Here is a 25,890-nt window from a genome sequence, read left to right as displayed (position 1 = left end):
TTCCCCCCCCCAACCCACCCATATTCCCCCCCCCCAACCCACCCATATTCCCCCCCCCCCAACCCACCCATATTCCCCCCCCCCAACCCACCCATATTCCCCCCCCCCAACCCACCCATATTCCCCCCCCCCCAACCCACCCATATTCCCCCCCCCCCAACCCACCCATATTCCCCCCCCCCCAACCCACCCATATTCCCCCCCCCCCAACCCACCCATATTCCCCCCCCCCCAACCCACCCATATTCCCCCCCCCCAACCCACCCATATTCCCCCCCCCCCAACCCACCCATATTCCCCCCCCCCCAACCCACCCATATTCCCCCCACCCATTTTCCCCCCCCCCCCAACCCACCCAGCACCACACTCTTGACTCTGATCTCCAGCATCTGCAGCCGTCACTCTCTCCTGACCTTATCTCCTTGTCTAGCTCAGTGTCAAGTTCAGTTCTGGTGTTAGTTAGTTTTTGAAACATCTAACTTATGTATGCTCATATTTAAGAGCACAATCCCATAGGGGTGTGAGTTTTAAAGACCTGAAGTGTGAACATTTCCTATACTTGTGAACAGCTGCTTTACAGTGTGTTCTAACTTGTATGCAAATAGACTCAAGACTGAATTCAGTTTGCAATCTTAAGGACTGCCTGTACTGGGGTCAGCAATACTCAGTTACAACACTGGGAGGTGCTGTTAGGCAGCACTCTGACCATGTGAGATTTAAGATTTGGCCACTGCCCCAGACAGATTGTGGGATGTGATTGTAACCCTGGCTCCAGTACAATCCAGCATCTTTAACAGGGGAGGAATAAACGGTCTCAGAAATAGAGCATTTGAGCACAATCCCTCCAGCTCACTCTAGGAAGCCTCCTGCCTACTACACTCCTCAATTCCAGCAAACCTAGTTACCTGCAGTATAACTCTCTCTCAGTCTCCATGTAATCCTTATCTGTCCCTAACTTGTAGATTTTGAAAGGTCTGCATAATCCACAGCTCTGAGGTGATCTTTGAATTTTTTTTGAGGTTCTTTTTAATGTAGCTTGTTAATTGGTACAGGACTTCAATGCAAAACCTTTGTATTCTGCTAACCATTAACCTGTTAGACAGAGTGCAAACTCCATTTTGTATTGGCACCTCATCACTGTCCAGTGATTCCTGGATCGGAGAGGGAGAGAGAACTCAGCCAGGGTTCCTGCTCCTGATCACTGTCCAATGATTCCTGGGTTAGAGAGAGATGAAATCAGCCAGGGTTCCTGCTTCCGATCACTGTCCAATGATTCCTGGGTTAGAGAGAGACGAAATCAGCCAAGGTTCCTGCTCCCAATCACTGTCCAGTGATCCCTGGGTTAGACAAGGGCAGCTATCAGCCAGGGTTAATGCAGGTAAAGTGGAGAATCGGATTGGGGAATATGCGAATAAATTGGCGGAATAGTTTGCTAAATGTACAGAGCTTGTGTTGCCTGTCCAGAGGCAGGCCCTGTGATTTCCAATCACCCACGGTTAGGGACATTGAGGCAGTGGGGAGCCTGAATCCATCCTTCACCGAATGGGGTTGAATCCTGTCCTTGTGGAACTGATCTGGGTCCATTGACAATCCAAGATGGTGGCGGAGTAGAGCTCCTGAACTGGAGCCTGTCCACTACAACCACTTTCTTGTTTTATTTTTTAAAGTTTTATTTCACCTTAACGGAGGGAGCTCTGTTGAGAGGGGCAGTGGGGGTCTCATGCCTGAGGAGGGACTGTAATGTTGAACTCTTACTTAATTTTCTACTTTATTTCTAAAGGTTTTGTACCCAGGTACCTTGTACCTAAGATGGTGCAGTGAATGGGACATAGTAAACTTTTCACTGTACTCCGATTTCTATGTACTTGAGTAACGTGACAGTAAAACCTCATTATAATACCAGCCGGCTGTGCTAACCAGACCAACATGAGTCAGAGTTGCTATGGCAATGTATGTTTTACATGGTGTTGCGGCTATGGTGGTGATGGCTGGGCAAGGCGGGGCTTAGTGGGGTCACACAGTCTGACAGTGATGCTGACACTGCTCCCCTATCCTCTGAAACACCCCACACTCACCCCTGTGGGGCTGTGATGGAGATCGGGGCTCCCTGTGATGGTGATCGGGGCTCCCCATGATGGTGATAGGGGCTCTCTCTGGTGATCAAGGCTGCCTGTGATGGTGATCTGGGTTCCCTGTGATGGTGATTAGTGCTCTCTGATGGCGATCAGGGCTCCCTGTGGGGAATGTTTGGGAGGTGCTGAGCTGAATGTGTCAGGTTTGATGTGAGCTGTAACCAACTCAGCAACTGGTCACCGGACCCGAAACGGTAACTCTTGACTTCTCTCCGCAGAAGCTGCCTGACCTGCTGAGCTTGTCCAGCAATGTCTGGTTTTGTTTCTCAACGTGCACAGCAGCTCCCTGCCACCAACACCCCCCCTCCCCCACTTCCCCAAAAATGAGAAAAGCAACAACTAAACATGTAGGGGGAAGGGACAGGTGTGAGACGTGGTTGATCGGAGACAAAAAAACTGCAGATACTGGAATCCAAAGTAGACAGGCAGGAGGCTGGAAGAACACTGAGCCAGGCAGCACCGGGGCGGGGAGAGGCCGACATTTCGGGTGTATCCCTTCTTTTCGGTTTGACAGGGTAAAAACAATGACTGCAGATGCTGGAAACCAGAGTCTAGATTAGAGTGGTGCTGGAAAAGCACAGCAGGTCAGGCAGCATCTGAGTTTTACAGAATGAGTTGAGACATTCTGTTCCTCTGCCTCACACTATCTCCCTCTGGGATTCAACAAGTGTGGGTGCTGGAAAAGCACAACAGGTTAGACAGTGTCTGTGGAGCAGGAGAATCAACGTTTCGGGCATAAGCTCTTCATCATTCCCGATGAAGGGCTTATGCCCGAAACGTTGACTCGCCTGCTCCTTGATGCTGCCTGACCTGACCAGCGCCACACTCTTGACTCTGACCTCCAGTATCTGTGGTCTGCACTTTCTCCTGTCTCCCCTGGGACTCTTGAGAACTGAGAGTTCAAACCAGAAACTTAAGCTCCAATTCCAAGCTTCCAGGTCAGGACTGAGGGGGGAAGCCACACTGTTGGAGGTGACTTCTTTACAAAGACAACATGGAGCCCCCCTCAGATGACTGTGAAAGAATCTGTGAAGGGGAACAGGCCAGTTACCCTCCAGCCAATGTTCATCCCTCAACCCCACCTCATTAAGGTGATGACCTGGTTTGTTAATCAGGCCATACAGCACGGACACAGACCCTTCAGCCCAACCCAGGCCATGCTGACTGTAATCCCAAACTAATCTAGTCCTGCCTGCCTGCACTTGTCCCATGAGGTAAAAACAATGACTGCAGATGCTGGAAACCAGATTCTGGATTAGTGGTGCTGGAAGAGCACAGCAGTTCAGGCAGCATCCAAGTAGCTTCGAAATCAACGTTTCGGGCAAAAGCTTTCCTGATGAAGGGCTTTTGCCCGAAATGTCGATTTCGAAGCTACGTGGATGCTGCCTGAACTGCACTTGTCCCATACCTCTCCAAACATTTCCTCGCACACGAACGACTCTGTGCAAACTAAAAGTTGCCTCTCATGTCCTTTTTGAATCTTTCACCTCTCATCTGAAAAATATGTCCCTCTAGTCTTGAACTCCCCCACCCAAGAGAAAAGACACGTCATTCACCTTAACTATTCCCCTCGTGAATTTTTAAACCTCTATAAGGTCACCCCCTCAACCTACTGCACTTGAGGGAAGAAGTTCAACTCTAACCCTCCATTCCTGACAACATTCCTGGTAAATCTTTGCTGAACCCTCTCCAGTTTAATTACATGCTTCCTATAACAGGGTGACCAGAAATGCACCCAGTATACCAGAAAAGGCCTCACCAACGTCCTGTACAACCTCAATGTAACTCAAGGGCCTGAGCAATGCTGTTTGTGGGAGCTTACTGTGCAGATTAGCTGCTACCATTTCTGACATTTCGAAAAGCTGACTGGCCATTAAAGTAAACTGCTTAGTGCCTAGAGTTGCTGCAAGGCACTACACAAATGCAATCCTTTGACGTAGAAACATTGTCCAGCTCCCTCGATAACTGGACACTGACAGAGGGACAAAAATCAGCTGTTATGGTCAATGATGAGACACAACGCAGCACCAGTATTAAAGGTTATTTATTTCCCAGAATAACAAAGTCCCAACGATTACATTTCAAACTGATAATTGTAGTGATTTCATCCTGATTCTGCCACAGGTTGTATTCTGACCAATCACGGTGTAATCGCAGGACTAGGAACAACTCTGGCTTGGATCAGAGGGACAGATCAGCTCAGCAAAGCCCCTGGGGAGGAGAGGTACACAAGTGGCATCTCTGAGAAAGGGAGAATGCAGCAGGAAGTAGGCTGATCCTGTCGAGAGCTGTCCCACCATGGGTACTGTACCCATAGGGAGCTCCTTGGTCAGCGCTCTCTCTCTCTCTCTGCTGATGCCTTGCCCCCTCAAGACCTTGGCAATTCTTTGAGAGTTGGCCATGCTCCCATCTCCCAAACTCTGTACCAAACACAGAGCTCCCAACCAACAAGGTGACCCTTGACCCAATCAGATCATTCTTACCCTTTGTCTAAAGCACCTCTTTTCCCAGCGTTAATATTCCTAAAAACTAATCAACAAACAACAAAAACTTCAGATTAAATGAGGAGGTTGTGGGGGAGGGTGTGTGTGGCGAGAACAATGTGTTTTAATGCTACTGTGATTTTTCTCTCCGGCTCTGTAGAACAGGGAGTGAAACTCGTTAATTCCTGAAGATGCCGGCACCATAGTGAAGGTTTGGTGACTGGCTCGGTAGCACCACGACAAATTGCTCGAAATTGCACCAATAATTTCTTTTGGGTTTTATCAAAAGAACTGCAGGTGCCGTAAAGCTGAGACGTAACAGAAATTGCTGGAAAATCTCAGCAGGTTTTGTGGGAAGGGCATCCAGTTAACGATGCTCCTGCCTCAGAATGTTCTGGGAACTGCAGGGATTTGAAATGGCAAACTGCATTTGTATAGCACCTTAAACATTGCGAGGTGCTTCTCAAGAGCATGATCGAAATCATGGGGGGAGGGGGAGGGGTTGATGTCCAAACGAGTGGCCCAATGAACGTTCTGAGGAAGGGTCACTTGAACCCGAAACGTTAACTCTGATTTCTCTCCACAGAAGCTGCCAGACCTGCTGAGCTTTTCCAGCAATTTCTGTCCTTTTGGCAGTGATTTATCTCTTGCTTGCCCTGCAGTGAGTGGCTCTCTGGATTTTAACAGGGAAGCAATTGACTAATGTGTCCTCTGCTCCTTACTGTGTGTTCGAGGGTTTAGTGAACAGGTCGGGGGGGGGGGCGGGGGGAGGAGATGTGTGACTATGACACACACCTATAACCCGGGCAGTTAAGTTTGGTTGATCTGGTCAGTATTGATCCCAAAGTTGTGGAGTTTAGGAAGAGGTGAAACTTCCAGTCAATTCCCTGCCCTGGATATTAATTCCCTTCCCTGTGTGAGGCTGTTTGTGAAATGCGTTGCTCTGTGATTACAGTCAGAGACCAGTGACTGAAAGATGTACAAATGTTGTCACTGTGTGACCCTTACCCCTCAGGATCTTCTCTGAGACAATTTTCCTGAGAGGATTTCCCCCTGAACAACAAGGCGGAGGGGGTGCTACAGAGATTTATTATGACAAACTGTATTTATATAGCACCTTAAACAGGCCGAGGTGCTCCACGGGAGCGTTACCGAAATCACAGTTGGTGATGTTCAAACGAAAGCTTGGTCAAAGAGGTAGGTTTTCACAAGATCCTGCAAAAGGAGGAAGGAGATACAAAGAGTTTAGTATCCGGGTCGGTGAGAGACCCATTAGGAGCTGGGACAGGAAGAAACAGTTCCTTATTGACTTATTTTCTTCTCTGACATTCCCCGGAGATATTGTGCCAGGATTCCTGACAGAGTGAATCAGCATCTGTTCCCTCAGACACACATGGGCGGCCTGCCGTGTTGCTGGTAGCAGGAACCTTTGAGATGAGGGAGTTTCTCCACAGTTGCAATCCTGCAGAAAACGGGCTCAAGAGCAGGGTCTCTGTGAGAGGGCAGTCTCCAGGACGATGAGTGTGGCTACATTATCTTGGCACATAACAGTCCACGCACAGAGGCAGTGAATAAGCGACGCCCAAATTTAGGGAACTGGTTTCATTCTCACATGAATCCATTGAATCCCTCCATTCGGCCCAGCACGTCCACACCAACGATCTGAAGAGACTAACCCTCCACCCTGTAACCCTGCAGACTAGGGGCAATTTCCCACGGCCAATCCACCCTGACCTGCACATCTTTGGACAGTGGGAGGAAACCCACGCAGACACGGGGAGAATATGCAAACTCCACAGAGACTGGAATTGAACCTGGGTCCCTGGCGCTGTGCTAACCACTGAGCCGCCGTGCTGAAATCTGTTCAGAATGAAACCCTCCCGGCTTAGAATCATGTTTCATTTAAAGAGGAGGATTTTTCAAAGTGAAATGTTTGGTACGTTTGCAACAGAACCTGGCTGTTTCAGAGAATTTTGACTCACGTTCCTGGTCTGTTCCTTCCTACAATTTGAAACTAGTTATGTTGATGTCTACTCCGAATGGAACTCTGCGGGGATAGGGAAGAGATAAACAGGAATAGAACAAAGAGACCGAAGACTGACAGAGATACGAAGCCAGAAAGATTATATAGAGACAGAAACCGACTGTCATGTAGTTGAGAGACAGATAAGTTGACACAGATAAACACGATGAAAGACTTATGCCTGAAACATTGATTCTCCTGCTCCTTGGATGCTGCCTGACTACACTTTTTGATAAAGATATACAAAGACTACTGAGAAACAGAGAATGATTCTGATATGGTCACAGGTAGAGAAATAAAGATTATAGAGAGAGAGAGACCGTCAGAGATTGGGGTAGATAGATAGACTAACGGTGACAGATAATAAGCAGATGACAGACAGATATGAATAAAAAAAAGAGATACAAACAAACAAAGGTAACAAAGTGAGAAACAGATACAATGACTGTGAGACAGTGAGAGATGGCAGAGAGACAGAGACAGAGAGTGGATAGACAGACGATTAGAGAAGGAGAGATAGATAGATAGATGGAGAATGAGAGACCTTCAGGTGGTTTTCAGGGAAGGAAGGACAGTCCTTGGTTTATTCCTGAACTAAACAATCACATTCGGGATTGACCAGGGCAGAATGGGGAGGTAGCGATCTGTCAGAAACAGAGAAACTCCCAAACAATCCTCAGTCCAAAACCCACTCTTGGGCTAATGATTGGGGAGAGCTGTGGAGGGGGTTGCAGAGCTGATGAACTGGGGGGAGGGTGGGGATGGGATACAACTGATCAAACTGGTTAGATTTCACTTCATTTCCGATGGACAAAAGTTGGATTTTAATGAGCGAGAGGGAGAGTCCGTCCGTTTTCCATATTCACAAAGCTCTCAGCTCCATGGGGAATGGTGACTGTTCCTTCAGGGCACGATACTGACTGTCCACCCCCCTCCCCCTCCCCCTGCCAACACCACTCCCTCGGGCAGGTCAGTGCAGAGTCCCCCCCCCCCTCCGGCTGTAGGCTCAGTGAGGGAGCTCAGGAGGATTGATCCAGGGCTCTCAGTAACTCAGGGCCCTGCAAGAGACGGTGTCTGTCCGGTAACGGAGCATTCACTTCACAGTCATAACGGGTCAGCTCTGGGGGACCAGGCACCTCCTTCCCAAGTAACTGCATGGTCAGCGCTGTCGAGAGAAGACATAGTGTTAAATTGCAATACAACCCTCTCAGCACCTATGATTTCCCTTTACTTTACAAACTCAGTGGGCAGCTTGTTAACCTTGGAACTGGGAAGTTGTGGGTTCAGAGACCTGAGTGCTTAGGGAGTGCTGCACTGTCAGAGGTGCCATCTGAGATGTTTACACTGCACTCAGATCCCTATTCGCCTTCACCCTATTTTGAGGAACAACACAGGAGACCTGGTAAATATTTATCCCTCAATCAACAGTCAGGGTCTGTTCCATGGCTGTTAGTGGGAGCTTGCTGTGCACAAATCAGTTGCTGTGTTTCTCACATTCACTACGTGACAAAAGGACTTCATTTTGAGATGTGCTCAGATCCATTGATGAAGCCCTGATCGCTGTGGTTACCCCCCAGTCACGCTGTGGTTACCCCCCAGTCACACTGCGGTTACCCCCCAGTCACGCTGTGGTTACCCCCCAGTCACACTGCGGTTACCCCCCAGTCACACTGCGGTTACCCCCGTCTTGCTGCGGTTTCCCCCCCCGTCACACTGCGGTTTCCCCCCCCGTCACACTGCGGTTACCCCCCAGTCACACTGCGGTTACCCCCCAGTCACACTGCGGTTTCCCCCCCCGTCACACTGCGGTTACCCCCCAGTCACACTGCGGTTACCCCCCAGTCACACTGCGGTTTCCCCCCCCGTCACACTGCGGTTTCCCCCCCCCGTCACACTGCGGTTACCCCCCAGTCACACTGCGGTTACCCCCCCCCCCCCGTCACACTGCGGTTCCCCCCCCCGTCACACTGCGGTTACCCCCCAGTCACACTGCGGTTACCCCCCAGTCACACTGCGGTTTCCCCCCCCGTCACACTGCGGTTACCCCCCAGTCACACTGCGGTTACCCCCCAGTCACACTGCGGTTTCCCCCCCCGTCACACTGCGGTTTCCCCCCCCGTCACACTGCGGTTACCCCCCAGTCACACTGCGGTTACCCCCGTCTTGCTGCGGTTTCCCCCCCCGTCACACTGCGGTTTCCCCCCCCGTCACACTGCGGTTACCCCCCAGTCACACTGCGGTTACCCCCCAGTCACACTGCGGTTACCCCCGTCTTGCTGCGGTTTCCCCCCCCGTCACACTGCGGTTACCCCCCAGTCACACTGCGGTTACCCCCCAGTCACACTGCGGTTACCCCCGTCTTGCTGCGGTTTCCCCCCCCGTCACGCTGCGGTTTCCCCCCCCGTCACACTGCGGTTACCCCCCAGTCACACTGCGGTTACCCCCGTCTTGCTGCGGTTTCCCCCCCCCGTCACACTGCGGTTACCCCCGTCTTGCTGCGGTTTCCCCCCCCGTCACACTGCGGATTCCCCCCCCCCCAGTCACACTGTGGTTACCCCCCGTCTTGCTGCGGTTTCCCCCCCCGTCTCACTGTGGTTACCCCCTGTATCACTGCGGTTACCCCCCGTCACACTGCGGTTACCCCCCCGTCACACTGCGGTTACCCCCCCCGTCTCACTGCGGTTACCCCCCGTCACACTGCCGTTACACCCCGCCACACTGCCGTTACACCCCGCCACACTGCGGCTACCCCAGTCACACCACGGTTACCCCCCCCAACTGTCTCGCTGCAGTTACACCCATCTCACTCCGTTTACACCCGTCTCACTGTGGTTACACCCCATCACACTGCGGTTACCCCCCCCGTCTCGCTTCGCTTACATCCGTCACACCGCGGTTACCCCCCCCGTCTCACTGCGGTTACCCCCGTCACACTGCGGTTACCCCCCGTCACACTGCAGTTACACCCTGTCTCGCTTCGATTACACCCAGTCCCACTGCGATTACCCCTCGTCACACTGCGGTTACCCCCGTCTCGCTTCGATTACACCCCGTCACACTGCGGTTACCCCCGTCTCGCTGCGGTTACACCCCGTCTCGTTGCGGTTACCCCTGTCACACTGCGGTTACCCCCAGTCACACTGCAGTTACAGCCCACACTGCGGTTACACCCTGTCTCGCTTCGGTTACACCCCGTCCCGCTGCGATTACCCCCCCCGTCACACTGCGATTACCCCCCGTCACACTGCGGTTACCCCCGTCTCGCTGCAGTTACCCCCGTCTCACTGCGGTTACCCCCGTCTCACTGCGGTTACCCCCGTCTCACTGCGGTTACAACCCGTCACAGTGCAGTTACCCCCGTCTCGTTGCGGTTACCCCCGTCACACTGCGGTTACCCCCGTCTCGCTGCGGTTACCCCCGTCACACTGCGGTTACCCCCGTCACACTGCGGTTGCACCCATCACACTGCGGTTACCCCCGTCACACTGCGGTTACCCCCGTCTCGCTGCGGTTACCCCCGTCACACTGCGGTTACCCCCGTCACACTGCGGTTACACCCGTCACACTGCGGTTACACCCGTCTCGCTGCGGTTACCCCCATCACACTGCGGTTACACCCCGTTACACTGCGGTTACCCCCATCACACTGCGGTTACACCCCGTTACACTGCGGTTACCCCCATCACACTGCGGTTACCCCCGTTACACTGCGGTTACCCCCGTCTCACTGCGGTTACCCCCGTCACACTGCGGTTACCCCCGTCTCGCTGCGGTTACCCCCATCACACTGCGGTTACACCCCGTTACACTGCGGTTACCCCCGTCTCGCTGCGGTTACCCCCATCACACTGCGGTTACACCCCGTTACACTGCGGTTACCCCCGTCTCACTGCGGTTACCCCCGTCACTCTGCGGTTACACCTGTCTCACTGCGGTTACCCCCGTTACACTGCGGTTACCCCCGTCTCACTGCGGTTACACCCGTCACACTGCGGTTACCCCCGTCTCACTGCGGTTACCCCCGTCTCACTGCGGTTACATCTGTCTCACTGCGGTTACCCCCGTCACACTGCGGTTACCCCCGTCACACTGCGGTTACCCCCGTCTCACTGCGGTTACCCCCGTTACACTGTGGTTACCCCCATCTCACTGTGGTTACCCCCGTTACACTGTGATTACCCCCGTCTCACTGCGGTTACCCCCGTTACACTGTGGTTACCCCCATCTTGCTGCGGTTACTCCCGTTACACTGCGGTTACCCCCGTTACACTACGGTTACACCCGTCACACTGCGGTTACCCCCGTTACACTGTGGTTACCCCCATCTCGCTGCGGTTACCCCCGTTACACTGCGGTTACCCCCATCTCGCTGCGGTTACCCCCGTTACACTGCGGTTACCCCCGTCTCGCTGCGGTTACCCCCGTTACACTGCGGTTACCCCCATCTCGCTGCGGTTACCCCCATCTCGCTGCGGTTACCCCCGTTACACTGCGGTTACCCCCGTCACACTGCGGTTACCCCCATCTCGCTGCGGTTACCCCCGTTACACTGTGGTTACCCCCATCTCGCTGCGGTTACCCCCGTCTCACTGCGGTTACCCCCGTTACACTGCGGTTACCCCCGTTACGCTGCGGTTACCCCCGTCTCACTGATGGAGACCCGATAGAGTGAAATGGAAAGGGACGGTCTTACTCATTGGTGTCCCAGACGGCAGAGTCTCTGTCTGCGCTTCAACTTGTTGAGTCTCCGGCCTTTTCAAACGCTTTGCTGTAACTTGGACAATGTCAGCCACACTCGAAACATCCAAATTGGAATCCTGGGCAGCAAATTTAATCAAATGGGCTTTTATTCTGATAACCCGATAACACATGAAAATAACGAAACAGTAATAATGAAGCAGCCCACCACAGCACAGTGCGGCAACAACAGAGAGAGGGTGGGAGGACGGGAGAAAGGGGATTAAATTAGAATGCAGCTACTCAGGGAAATAATACACCCCGGCCCACACGGTGCCCACCTCTCTCTCTCTCTCTAAACCTCTGTGCCCCTCCTCCTCGGGCACCCCCCTACCCCAGGGTGAACGCAGCGATGGCAAAGAGGGAAAAGGTGCCCAGTTCTATATAACTCACGGCAGTTTTCTAACTAACCAGTTCAGGGATGCTGTTACATACCTCCGGGAGCAGGTGGGACAGCACGCAAACAGACCCTTCGCCCCAACTCATCTAGCCCCATTTGCCAGCTTTTGGCCCACATCCCTCTAAATCCTTCCCAGTCTTGAACCCGGAGTCCTTGTCTAGAGGCAGGGACACTACCACTGTGTCACAAAAGGCCGTCTTTTCAAATTCCGCCATCTGCCACGGTGGGACTCGAACCCAGAACGTTCGTTTGGCTTGTTCGTCCAATGACATCCTCACTTTTCCAATGGCCGCCCATCAGCTCCTGCTCTGGGCACTTAGTTTCCCATCAACCTGCTCAGCCGCGCCACTGCACATCCTCTGGAGTAGGGGGTCCTGAACCTGGGCCACCTCCTGTCCCGGAGATATCTGTGACCCCTCGTGTTGCTGTGACTTCGGTCGCTACACTATTAATGGCCTTCGGATGCTTGGGGCCTGAGGTCTGGAGTTCCCTCTCTAAACTTCTCCACCATTTTTCCCTCCTTAAGAGACTCCATAAAAGCTACCTGTGTTGACTGACTTCCTTCCTTGGTGTGCAATTTAATTCCATCACTTCTGGGAAGTGTCTTCAAAACCCTGCGATGGAAATGCAGGCTGTTGCTGACATCGATGGAGAAGTCACTGTTTTCACACATCATTGTTTGTGAAATGTAATTGCACTTGTCAGCTGAGCTTCCACTTGCCAGAAATGTGGGTGCCCTTTAAGATTTGGAGTACAGTAGGCCAGTGGAGGGGGGAAGACTCTGCTCTCAGACCTTGCTGTTTGTGATCCAGCACTTACCTCTGTACAGCTGCATATTCAGGAGGTGTGTGTATTAGACCCGCACTTTACTATTCAATGCCAGTTTCCTGCCATAACACAGACAAATAGGACTAGTTCAATTTGGGAAACCTGGTCAGCATGGACCAGTTGGGCTGAAGGGTCTGTTTGATTTGCATAAGCACGTGAATGGGAAAGCGTTTGGAAGGATATGGGCCAGGAGCAGGAAGGTGGGACGAGTTTAGTTTGGGATTATGGTCGGCATGGACTGGTTGGGCCAAAGGGTCTGTTTCCGTGCTGCATGAGTCCTAGCCTAAAGGTAGGGACACTGCCACTGTCCAACAACAGCCTTACTTTAAAAAAAATCTATTTGTCAAATCCACCTGTTCAGAGATGTTGCTACACAGCCTCTGGAGCAGGTAGCTCTCCGTGTCTAGAGGCGGGGACACTACTACTGCACCACAAGAGCGCCCTATAAGCAGCCATTTAACCAGCCAACCATTAAACTGACCCCACACCCAAACCAGGATCACGGCTCAACAAATTCACGAGCCAAACCGACCCATTATCCCCTCAGTAAGGAGTGACCTGACCAATCCCAAATGGACCGATCCACTCTCTAACATGTCCAGGAGGAGTTAACACAGTCACTATCTCGGTGAGCTCGCAATGCCAGACTGAGGAATTGTCATTCCGTAGGGATGACGATCTGTCGTCCTTCCCCAGACCCACAGCGATACATCTGGCTCTTAAACAGACAGGTAATTAGTGCTGGTGGTGGTATTCATTGATAAGCCATGAATGAATAACAATACCCCACTGAGAGCAGAACCTCAACCAGGTATCAGTATCCCCCACCCCCCGCCCGTTACAATGTCAGGTATAGAGCCATGCAGCATGTCACAACTGATCTCTGTCAGGATTCTTGTAAGGTCAGGGTCAATGCCGAGAGGACATTTCTTCCTCATGGGAGAGTCGAGCACAAGAGGACACAGTCTTAGAATAAAGGGGCTCCAATTTCAGGCTGAGATCAGGAGGAGGTTTATCTCTCAGTGGGAGAATCTGAGGCCGATTTTCTCTTTATTGAGCTGTTACCAATTCTTCAGAACTCAGTCTTTCTTTAAGACCAAGCCTCAACATTTTTGACCCTTAGTATAATCTTTAGTAGAGATAGTTAACACAACCAAGTCAACCACTCATTCAAACAGTGAGTAACGAATTAACTATTAGCCACTGCTCTGATCCTCCAAATCTTGCCAAATTATCAACCAGTAAGTTAGTCAACTAGTTAACCAGCCAGCAACCCATTAACTAGTCGGTTTCTTAACCAACCCAGCCACATCTCCAAATCTCCAGCTAGCAATCAACCCGTTGGTTAGTCAACTAGTTATCAATTGGATTATGAAACTTGTTAACTAATTAATCAGGTAATGAACAAATCATGTTGCCATGAGGGATTAGATCATTCGTGTAATACCTGCAAGTTCCCGATCAGCAGAGAGTGTTTCCTTTTGAGGTTATGAAGGTCTAGTATCTGGGGACTGAGCTGCCCGTGATTTCTCCTGAACTCTGAGTCACGCTGCGACCTGTAGAGGGTGAGATAGTTTCACACGTCAGGTACCAGCAACATTAACTTCACAACCCACTGTTACTGGGCCATGGTCCGGTCAGCACAGCAGCTCACTGACCTCACAAAGACGGTTAAAAAGGTTTCGTTTTTAGAAACTGCAGCAAATTTCAAAAACACCAGCGGGTTAAGCTGGTCAGGTGGGACCCATCGAGGGGGGCTCAGTGATGTGGGAGGTTACTCACGAAGACCCCCCAGGAGCAGCCCCTCCCCAGCCCAACAACCAGAACATTGACCATCCAATGGAATGTGACCTTTGACAATGATCATGCTCCCACCCTGAAGGTGGTGATCCATGTGGGGGGAGGGGCTAAAGTTCAAAGGGCACGGCCCATGTTGGGGTACAGTTCAAAGGGCACTGCCCTGTGTGGGGCTACAGTTCAAAGGGCACGGCTCCATGTTGGGGTACAGTTCAAAGGGCACTGCCCCATGTGGGGTTACAGTTCAAAGGGCAAGGCCCCATGTTGGGGTACAGTTCAAAGGGCACTGCCCTGTGTGGGGCTACAGTTCAAAGGGCACGGCTCCATGTGGGGCTAAAGTTCAAAGGGCACGGCCCATGTTGGGGTACAGTTCAAAGGGCACTGCCCCGTGTGGGGCTACAGTTCAAAGGGCACAGCCCTGTGTTGGGGTTACAGTTCAAAGGGCAAGGCCCCATGTTGGGGTACAGTTCAAAGGGCACTGCCCTGTGTGGGGCTACAGTTCAAAGGGCACGGCTCCATGTGGGGCTAAAGTTCAAAGGGCACGGCCCATGTTGGGGTACAGTTCAAAGGGCACTGCCCCGTGTGGGGCTACAGTTCAAAGGGCACGGCCCTGTGTTGGGGTACAGTTCAAAGGGCACTGCCCTGTGTTGGGGTATAGTTCAAAGGGCACTGATACTCAAATGTTTGAGGGATAGGATCAGTCTGACCTCTGAATGCTGTGTAAATCTCAGTGGCTCCTCAGGATATTGTACAGAGCAGATGTCTGAACAGTTTGGTGATGTGTGTGTAATAATGAAGTATTTGTACCTCTGTTTGGACAGCTCATGCTGGGCTGATTCTCTGCTGAGTCCAGCCGTGTCCAGGAGATCACTTGGCTCCAGCCCCCGGGCAGCGCCTGCGGATGTTGCTTCTTGACCTTTGCTGCTGGGAGTTTGAACTTTGGCCTCAGGGGCCTGGGGCTGGAATAAAGCCAGGAGGACGTTCTTCACAGCCACAGTGAATGCTGGTCCTCCGAAAGCGAGCGTGTAGTAACCAGAGGCCGGGGCTGGGCCTGGGGCTGGGGCCTGGGCTGGGGCCGGGCCTGGGGCTGGGGCTGGGGCCAGGAGCCCTGGGCCTGGGGCTTTGCTGAGATTGGTCACACTGCAGGAACGTTGTAGAGCAGCAGAGTTTCCCTCTGGGTCGCCCTCTCTCCGAGGATGGTCCTGCACACTGGGCCGCACCCCGTGGAAGCTGCAGGACCTGGGGCGGCCGCTGGCAGGGCCGGTGTTCCTTGGCTCGGTCGGGCTCCCAGAGAAACTTCTAGAGTCCGTTGCTGTGGCGCTCCTTCCGCGGGGCTCCGGGTGAACATCAGGACAGACCTGTCCGTCCTTCTCTTCAGCACACTCGAGGCTGTTCAGCTGGAAGTCCTCCTCCATGGAGATGTAGGGCGCTAACATCTCCAAATCCAGCTCCATTACCTCCTGTGAACACCAAACCACTCATTAGCCCCTCGGTCACTCAGAACAGCTTGACTGAGGTTTACAGATTCACGTGGATCGGGCGGATGGGGCGAAGCTGTTCGCAGACAGAGCAAGAACGAGAGGGACGTGGATTTTAAAGTCAGGCTGGTGTTTGGAAAAGGTTTCTCACTCAGCGAGGGGTTAGGGTTTGGAACGCATTGCCTGGAAATGTGGTGGGGGCAGGTTCAATTGAACCCTTCAAGAGGGGCATTCGATAGCTATTTGGATGGCTATGGTGTGCAGGGATAATGGGGCAGAGAGCAGCCAGAGACACAACAGACCGAATGGCTTCCTTTGGCACCGTAATTATTCCCATTGCCCCTATCTCTGGAACCACTGTCTCCCGGCCTCTGCCCCACTTAGCTCAGGCCTACACCACATCCCGTGCTATCATCAAGGTTTTAACATCCACCCCCAGAACACTACCCAACCCGCCCGCCTGCTTCGGCTGATCGACTGCCGAAACCGTCATCCATGTGTCATCTCGAGCTGATTATTCCAATGCTCCCCTGGTTGATCAGCCAATCACATCCTCTGTAAGTTCATACACATCCAAGTACTCTCTGTATTCTAACAGCGCCGTCCTCCTCACCGACTCTCACTGGCTCCCTGTTAACCAACCATTTTCTCAAATTTGTTTCCAAATCCTTCCCTATCTCTGTCATCTCCTTCAGACCCACAACTGTCAGAAATCCTTTCGCTCCCACCTCTCGTGCTTCCCCTGATTTTAATCTCTCGTCACTGTCAGCCTCACCCTGTCCAAAATACCCTGTCTCCCTCTCACTCTCTATCCATCAGCTCCTTTAAGGAGCTCCTTCAAACTTACCTCTTTTGGTCAAACATTTATTCACCTCTCCCAATACTCCCTTGTCAATCAGTGTCAAATCTGTTTTGGTTTTGTTCTTATGAAGCACCTTGAGGCATTTTGCGACGATAAAAGTACTTTGTGAGCACAGACTGTGACACAGCTTTCTCCTCAGGTCCCCTTGAGATTTATCTGTCACTGTCCCAGCTGTTTAGCACTATAATTTGGCACCATAATCTGGAAATGTTCTCTCTATATCCAGGGACTGACAAACCTCTACGTTTAAAACAACCCAACATGGTCTTTTCTAAATATCCTTATTTCTAAAATAAAAATCGTAGAATCCCTACTGTGTGGAAGCAGGCCATCCGGCCCATTGATTCTACATCAAACCCAGCCCCCCCCCCAACAAAAGAGGATCACACCCAGACCCAGCCCCACCCTATATTTCCCATGGCTAACACCCCCCCACCAAGCCTGCACATCCCTGGACACTATGGGCAATTTCCCATGGCCAATCCACCCTGAACAGCACATCTTTGGACTGTGGGAGCACCCCCACACAGACACTGGGAGAATGTGCAAACTCCACACAGACAGTCACTAGAAGCTGGAATTGAACCTGGGTCCCTGGTGCTGTGAGGCAGCCGTGCTAACCACTGAGCCACCCACAAAATCTTTTTTTTTAAGGTTGTCTTTTTGGTTAAATAGTAAAACATTTCACACAATGGTTAAACACAATGAGTGAAAATTCATGCAAACAAAATAACTCAACAAGAATTGTTGTTAAACAAGAAGCAGGAGGCTGCAGGCTCTAGAACTCTAAAATAAAAGAAACTGACAAAATAAAAAGGCCAAACAGTTTAATATCTCCTAAAAACTCTCAGTGCTGAGACAATCCCGATCAATGATGGGTTTTTGCCCCATCTTCAATGTTTCTTGGAACGGTCTTCCGCAAATGCACAATTTAAGTGAAATCCGTGAATCATTTCAAAACCGAGACTGATAGATCTTTGTATAGAACTGTCATGGAGTTAACAAAGTAAATGGTGAGAGTCAGCTCCTTCAGGAACTGTATCCCAGTGAGAGTCAGCACCTTCGGGAACTGTATCCCAGTGAGAGTCAGCCCCTTCGGGAACTGTATCCCAGTGAGAGTCAGCACCTTCAGGAACTGTATCCCAGTGAGAGTCAGCACCTTCGGGAACTGTATCCCAGTGAGAGTCAGCCCCTTCGGGAACTGTATCCCAGTGAGAGTCAGCTCCCTCAGGAACTGTATCCCAGTGAGAGACAGCACCTTCAGGAACTGTATCCCAGTGAGAGTCAGCTCCCTCAGGAACTGGATCCCATTGAGAGTCAGCTCCTTCAGGAACTGTATCCCAGTGAGAGTCAGCCCCTTCGGGAACTGGATCCCAGTGAGAGTCAGCCCCTTCAGGAACTGGATCCCAGTGAGAGTCAGCCCCTTCAGGAACTGGATCCCAGTGAGAGTCAAAACCTTCAGGAACTGTATCCCATTGAGAGTCAGCCCCTTCAGGAACTGTATCCCAATGAGAGTCAGTCCCTTCAGGAACTGTATCCCAGTGAGAGTCAGCACCTTCAGGAATTGTATCCCAGTGAGAGTCAAAACCTTCAGGAACTGTATCCCAGTGAGAGTCAGGACCTTCAGGAACTGTATCCCAGTGAGAGTCAGGACCTTCAGGAACTGTATCTCAGTGAGAGTCAGGACCTTCAGGAACTGTATCCCAGTGAGAGTCAGCCCCTTCAGGAACTGTATCCCAGTGAGAGTCAGCCCCTTCAGGAACTGTATCCCAGTGAGAGTCAGCACCTTCAGGAACTGTATCTCAGTGAGAGTCAGCTCCATCAGGAACTGGATCCCAGTGAGAACCAGCTCCTTCAGGAACTGTATCCCAGTGAGAGTCAGCCCCTTCAGGAACTGTATCCCAGTGAGAGTCAGGACCTTCAGGAACTGTATCCCAGAGAGAGTCAGGACCTTCAGGAACTGTATCTCAGTATTTGAAGGGACTGTATCCTGGCCTGAAGCTGCCTTGTTTGGTTCAGTGTCACTAACAGGATCAGGGATCCTCTCCTGTCCTCCAGCACTGAGTGTTCCCAGGGCCCTGCCTGCAGCAGTACTGTGTACATTCAGAGATATGGGTTTGACAGGAATATACCACAGAAAGCTGACTGACCTGGGTTGCTTTGGTTTGCAGAGCTTTGGTATCGGCTGCGATCAGATTTTTCTCAGACTCCTCAATGTTCTGTAAAAGGGAAACAATGAAACTTTAAAAACGCAGAGGCAAATTTCCCAGCATTCCTGTCAGTGACCAAATAGCCCCATCCTCACTCAGTGCACGTCTTTGCCCCAGCGCTGTCCCCAGACCAGCATCCACACAGTCTCCCCTGGGTAAACAATGTCGCACATTAATAACCTCACTCTTCTCATGTATCCAGTGAAATCTGTCCCACAGTGAGTCAGCTCCTTCAGGAACTGGATCCCAGTGAGAGACAGCCCCTTCAGGAACTGTATCCCAGTGAGAGTCAGCACCTTCAGGAACTGGATCCCAGTGAGAGTCAGACCCTTCAGGAACTGGATCCCAGTGAGAGTCAGACCCTTCAGGAACTGGATCCCAGTGAGAGTCAGCCCCTTCGGGAACTGTATCCCAGTGAGAGTCAGCACCTTCGGGAACTGGATCCCAGTGAGAGACAGCCCCTTCAGGAACTGTATCCCAGTGAGAGTCAGCTCCTTCAGGAACTGGATCCCAGTGAGAGACAGCCCCTTCAGGAACTGTATCCCAGTGAGAGTCAGCACCTTCAGGAACTGGATCCCAGTGAGAGTCAGACCCTTCAGGAACTGGATCCCAGTGAGAGTCAGACCCTTCAGGAACTGGATCCCAGTGAGAGTCAGCCCCTTCGGGAACTGTATCCCAGTGAGAGTCAGCACCTTCGGGAACTGTATCCCAGTGAGAATCAGCCCCTTCAGGAACTGTATCCCAGTGAGAGACAGCATCTTCAGGAACTGTATCCCAGTGAGAGTCAGACCCTTCAGGAACTGGATCCCAGTGAGAGTCAGCCCCTTCAGGAACTGTATCCCAGTGAGAGTCAGACCCTTCAGGAACTGGATCCCAGTGAGAGTCAGACCCTTCAGGAACTGTATCCCAGTGAGAGTCAGACCCTTCAGGAACTGGATCCCAGTGAGAGTCAGACCCTTCAGGAACTGGATCCCAGTGAGAGTCAGACCCTTCAGGAACTGTATCCCAGTGAGGGTCAGACCCTTCAGGAACTGGATCCCAGTGAGAGTCAGCACCTTCAGGAACTTTTTCCCAGAGAGAGTCAGCTCCTTCAGGGATTTGGTGGAAATCTGGGAGACTGTAGGCTGGTGTATGAGGTGTAACATTCACTCGGCCGTTGCAGGCCAGTCTGATGTGGAAGGGTACATTATTCCTGTCATAGTCTCATCCCCCTCTTGCCCTCGGACCCATACTCACCACGTCGGCTGTCTCAGAGCTGCCTGGTTTGGGCACTGTAACCCCTGGTGTGTCTGGGTCCTCTCTCGTTCTCTCCGGCTGCTTGCTGAGTGGTTTGGAGTCCATGTTGGAGCTCATCTCCAGGCCATTAAAGATTGGAGACAGAAGTTTACAGAGAGCAGGGCTGCAGAATTCCTCTGGGGACAGGGGGGCCTGGTCATCATCCGGGAGCCTTCTGGTGAAGTGAAATGCTTTCACATCCCTTTGACCTGGATGTACAAAAGGGAGTGTGATCAGTGGAACAGAAAGCTCTGAGGTGAGGGGAGGGAGGGAGGGGGGGGGGGGGACTCACTGGGACGTTTGGGGGCCTATGTCCCCGTTTAGAATCCTGCACCCAGTCTTGGAGTGTCACAGGTGCCATGTTTCAAATTAACCAATGGGGCTTCAGCCGCCCTCTGGTTGTGATGCCAATGTGTGAAGAACATGCCAAGGCCAAAGCGATCCCTTTGCTGTCTGTGGGATCTTGCTGTGCAAACATCCGGCTGCCAGACTCTCTGTGCCACAACAGTGAGGTACATTTCAAAACTCACCTCGATTGTCCTGAGATAGTCCATGAGTTGAAACCCATGGCGAGTAAATGAACTGGAGCCCTCCAGCTCGCTGTGTCACTGAGCTGAATCCCCACAGTGTGGAAACAGGCCATTTGGCCCATTGAGTCCACACTGACCCTCTGAAGTGCATCCCACTCGGACCCCTTCCCCCTAATCGGTCCCTGTAACCCCACGTTTCCCATGGCTAACCCACCTAACCTACACATCCCTGGACACTATGGGGCAATTTCCCACGGCCAATCCACCAGAACCAGCACATCTTTGGTTGGACTGTGGGAGGAAACCCACACACAGACACAGGGAGAATGTGCAAACTCCACACAGTCGCCCGAGGCTGGAATTGAACCCGGGTCCTTGGCGCTGTGAGGCAGCAGTGCTAACCACTGAGCCACTGTGCCACCCATATGGATCACAGTGGGTTCGGCTGTAGCCTATCCATGGTGACCACTGACTCTGTTGTTGGTTGTGACTCTGTCCTGGAGGGTGTGTCAGCCTCCATCACTCTCTGGGGACGAGAGGGAGAGGCTGACCCACCACCATTGGAGAGGAAAGCGATTCCCCTCATTCCCGTCTTCAACTGGAGAGCTCTTGGTGTGAAACTGTGCCCATCCCTCATTCACCTCTTGGCTGCTGGTGGTGCCCAATCTGACTGCAGTGTATCCTCCATTACAGCAGGGACTACACCTCCAACCCACGCCTGCCTCAAACAGTTTGGGATGGGCTGAGGAAAGGTGCTACGTCAATGCAATCTAAACATGGCCTGTGAATGAGGTGAGTTCATTTTGGGTGGGGTGCTGGAGAGGGGAAGGGGGGAGAAAGCAGGAGATTGGCACTGGATCGTGATGTTTGGTTGATGAGCTAGTAAAGGCACGATGGGCTGAATGGCATCCAGCTGCGCTGTCACACTTTTGAGAGACCCCCATGTTCCCAAGACCTTCAGGACCCCCACCTCTGTCTCTCTGGTGTTATGCCCTCCCTTTGTGAGCAGGACCACCTCTCCTGCCCCTCCCCAACCTCCTACCCTTCCCCCCGCCCCTCGGGTACCTGCCAAATCCAGGGAAACGACGCTGTCTCCAGGAGCAGGGCCCAGCTCATCCGATTTCTTGGGATTCTCCTCCCACTGGCTCAGGAGGCGCTGGCCGTTCTCGGGATCGGTGTCGGGAGTCAGGAGCCTGGTCTGATCCAAGGAGAAGGTGACTGAGTCCTCCATCACATTGCTGTGTAGGGGTCAGAGCAGAGAAGCCGTCAAACAGCCGAGACAGGACATCGCCCCGAGCAGGATCAAACTGGATTGAGGAGGAGCTCGAACCCAAGACGCAATCTACCGGCTGCTCCGAACAACACCAGGCATCAGCAAGAGGAAACCCATCTCTCCTGATCGAGTTGGGAGATATCTGCAGCTCCTCACTTCAAACACATTCGCTTTCATGCTCACCCTTCAAGCCCAAACACCTCTCCCTGAGAACATTCCATACTCCGTGTTGAAATGGACCGAGATGAAGGAGTTACATTTTTGATGGCATCTTGGATAAATTACGTTTGTCATCCCCTGAGTTTGGAGAGTGTAAGGCTTGCTCCCAACGGAGAGATTACTGGTTACCGTAAGGGAGTTTAGATTAGATTAGATTCGATTCCCGACAGTGTGGAAACAGGCCGTTCGGCCCAACCAGTCCACACCGACCCTCCGAAGAGTAACGCACCCAGACCCATTTCCCTCTGAGTTGAAAACTGTTGCTGGAAAAACACAGCAGGCCAGGGAGCCTCCAAGGAGCAGGAGAATCGACGTTTCGGGCATAAGCCCTTCTTCAGGGCTCCCTCTGACTAATGCACCTAACACTACGGGCAATTTAGCATGGCCCATTCACATGACCTGCATATCTTTGGACTGTGGGAGGAAACCCACACAGACACGGGGAGAGTGTACAAACTCCACACAGTCGCCCAAGGCTGGAATCGAACCTGGGTCCCTGGTGCTGGGAGGTAGCAGTGCGAACCACTGAGCCACTGTACCGCCCCAGTTCCTCAAGTTGATTCTGAGAAACTATTGATGGGTCATCGAAGCCCCTTCCTCACCCCAAAGGGGGTAAATCTGGAACCCCTCCCACACCCAAAAAACCTGCTGAGTTTGGAGGTCAACTGGAAATTTCAAAACAGAGACTGAGGGATGTTTGTTGAAGGAGGGTATGACGGATTCAGGAGGCAAGGCAGATGCTTGGAATTGGTGCAGTGGGGAGGAATGTTTACCATCTGCCCCTGCACTTCAGATCCAACCTCCTTCTGGAAGCTTGTTCCTTCTGGAAATCCCCCCCCCCCCCCACCCGCTCCAACATTCCCAACCACAGGACATTGGTTAGGCCACTGTTGGAAGATTGCATGCAATTCTAGTCTCCTTCCTATCGGAAAGATGTTGTCAGAAAAGATTTACAAGGATGTTGTCAGGGTTGGAGGATTTGAGCTACAGGGAGAGGCTGAACAGGCTGGGGCTGTTTTCCCTGGAGCATCGGAGGCTGAGGGGTGACCTTATAGAGGTTTATAAAATTATGAGGGGCATGGATAGGATAAATAGACAAAGTCTTTTTCCTGCGGTGGGGGATTCCAGAACTAGAGGGCATAGGTTTAGGGTGAGAGGGGAAAGATATAAAAGAGACCTAAGGGGCAACTTTTTCACGCAGAGGGTGGTACGTGTATGGAATGAGCTGCCAGAGGAAGGGTGATGGACAGGGAGGGGTGTGTGTGTGAGGAATGGGGTGGGGGGTGTGTGTGTGTTTGAGGGACAGGGTGGGGGGGGGGGGGAGGGTGTGTGGGGGCAGGGTGGGGTGTGTGTGTGAGGAATGGGGTGGGGGGTGTGTGTGGGCGAGGGGGTGAGGTGTGTGGGCGAGGGGGTGGGGTGTGTGTGAGGGATGGGGTGGGTGTGTGAGTGTGAAGAACGGGGTGGGGGGAAGAGTGTGTGAGGGATGGGGTGGGGGTGTGTGTGAGGGGCGGGATGGGGGGTGTGTGTGTGAGGGATGGGGTGGGGTGTGTGTGTGAGGGATGGGGTGGGGTGTGTGTGTGAGGGATGGGGTGGGGTGTGTGTGAGGGACGGGGTGGGGGGTGTGTGTGAGGGATGGGGTGGGGTGTGTGTGAGGGACGGGGTGGGGGGTGTGTGTGAGGGATGGGGTGGGGTGTGTGTGTGAGGGATGGGGTGGGGTGTGTGTGAGGGACGGGGTGGGGTGTGTGAGACACGGGGTGGTGTGTGTGTGAGGGATGGGGTGGGGTGTGTGTGAGGGACGGGGTGGGGGGTGTGTGTGAGACACGGGGTGGGGTGTGTGTGTGTGAGGGATGGGGTGGGGTGTGTGTGTGTGAGGGATGGGGTGCGGGGTGTGTGAGAGACAGGGTGGGGTGTGTGTGAGGAATGGGGTGGGGGTGTGTGTGGGGGGGATGGGGTGGGGGTTGTGTGTGTGAGGGATGGGGTGCGGGGTGTGTGAGAGACAGGGTGGGGTGTGTGTGAGGAATGGGGTGGGGGTGTGTGTGGGGGGGATGGGGCGGGGGTTGTGTGTAAGGGATGGGGTGGGGTGTGTGTGTGTGAGGGATGGGGTGCGGGGTGTGTGAGAGACAGGGTGGGGGGTGATTGTTCCCAGTTTGCGATCTCTCGGGGGTGAGGACTGGAGACAGGTCCAGAGAGCTTCCCTTCCCACACGAGTAAGGGCCTGCATTTATATAGCGCCCTGGACTCAGTCAGAGTGTTACACAAACAGCCTGGTACCAAGTCACAACAGGGAGGAGTGCAGGGATCTCCGAATGAGGGGGTAACAGAGAGAGAGGGAGAGAGAGAGAGAGGGAGGGGTGAGGCCAGGGTGGGGGAGGACACGAGGGGGAGAATGTTCACACAGAATCTTTCAGGATCACGTTGGCCAACGATTGCCATTGCTCTGGTTCCCTCTGGGAGACCGTGTCACTCGAGGGGAGGTAGTTAGTCACTCACCTGAGCACGGAGTTGATGCAGATGATCGACTGAGGCTGGTTACTCTTGCTGCTGGAGATGGTACTAGCCTGAGTCCGCAACCAAACATAACCCCCAGTCCGCGCCAGGAAACGGTACTGGGGAGAAATCACCTGCCCCTTACTCAGCACTGCACGGGGAGACAGGGGAGAGACGGAGAGGGGGTGGGGGGGACGGGGAGAGGGGAAGGTGGGGGAGATGGATAGTGGGGGGAGTGGGGTGTACAGGAGAGAGGGAAACGGGGAAGAGGGAGAGGGGGACAGGGGTAACAGTTGGAGATAGAGGAGGGGGAGAGGGAGAGAGAGGTGGGAGGAGAGGGAGAGGTGGAGTTGGGGAAGAGATTGGGGTGAGGGGGTGGGGGGAGAGGTGGGAAGAGAGATTGGGGTGAAAGGGCGTGGGGTGTGGAGTTGGGGAGAGGAAGGAGGATGTGGTTACTCTGCTGAAAGAACATTAACAAACAGCCAGTGACAGAGTCATTGCACGAGGGTGAGTCAGACAGGAGGGAGGGTCACATTACTCAATCACTCATCACCATCCCCACTGTCCCCTATCAAACAGTCCCAGGGACAGGGACAGCATGGGGTTAGATACAGAGTAAAGCTCCCTCTACACTGTCCCCCCATCACACACTCCCAGGACAGGGACAGGACGGGCTTAGATACAGAGTAAAGCTCCCTCTACACTGTCCCCCCATCACACACTCCCAGGGACAGGGACAGGACGGGGTTAGATACAGAGTAAAGCTCCCTCTACACTGTCCCCCCATCACACACTCCCAGGGACAGGGACAGTATGGGGTTAGATACAGAGTAAAGCTCCCTCTACACTGTCCCCCATCACACACTCCCAGGACAGGGACAGCATGGGGTTAGATACAGAGTAAAGCTCCCTCTACACTGTCCCCCCATCACACACTCCCAGGGACAGGGACAGCATGGGGTTAGATACAGAGTAAAGCTCCCTCTACACTGTCCCCCATCACACACTCCCAGGACAGGGACTGCACGGGGTTAGATACAGAGTAAAGCTCCCTCTACACTGTCCCCCATCACACACTCATAGGACAGGGACAGCATGGGGTTAGATACAGAGTAAAGCTCCCTCTACACTGTCCCCCATCACACACTCATAGGAC

The 25,890-nt window shown here is 52.8% G+C and overlaps 1 protein-coding gene across 1 annotated transcript in view; it reads right to left on the bottom strand.

Moving 5' to 3' along the window:
• Nucleotides 1-4,160: 4,160 nt before the first annotated feature.
• LOC140454689 (hypoxia-inducible factor 1-alpha-like) overlaps nt 4,161-25,890 on the bottom strand; it is a 27,126-nt gene continuing 5,396 nt past the window's right edge. The window contains exons 2-9 of the mRNA XM_072549616.1: nt 24,738-24,885; nt 21,821-21,993; nt 20,187-20,434; nt 18,891-18,959; nt 15,208-15,860; nt 14,051-14,159; nt 11,332-11,455; nt 4,161-7,803 (exon numbers count right to left, since the gene is read on the bottom strand). Coding sequence (XP_072405717.1) covers nt 7,658-7,803; nt 11,332-11,455; nt 14,051-14,159; nt 15,208-15,860; nt 18,891-18,959; nt 20,187-20,434; nt 21,821-21,993; nt 24,738-24,885 — 1,670 coding nt within the window. The 3' untranslated portion in view covers nt 4,161-7,657. The remainder of the gene's footprint in view (nt 7,804-11,331; nt 11,456-14,050; nt 14,160-15,207; nt 15,861-18,890; nt 18,960-20,186; nt 20,435-21,820; nt 21,994-24,737; nt 24,886-25,890) is intronic.

Source organism: Chiloscyllium punctatum, chromosome 29 (genome assembly GCF_047496795.1).
Source record: "Chiloscyllium punctatum isolate Juve2018m chromosome 29, sChiPun1.3, whole genome shotgun sequence".
In the NCBI taxonomy this organism is placed as follows: domain Eukaryota; kingdom Metazoa; phylum Chordata; class Chondrichthyes; order Orectolobiformes; family Hemiscylliidae; genus Chiloscyllium; species Chiloscyllium punctatum.
This window is presented reverse-complemented; position numbering and strand designations above follow the sequence as displayed.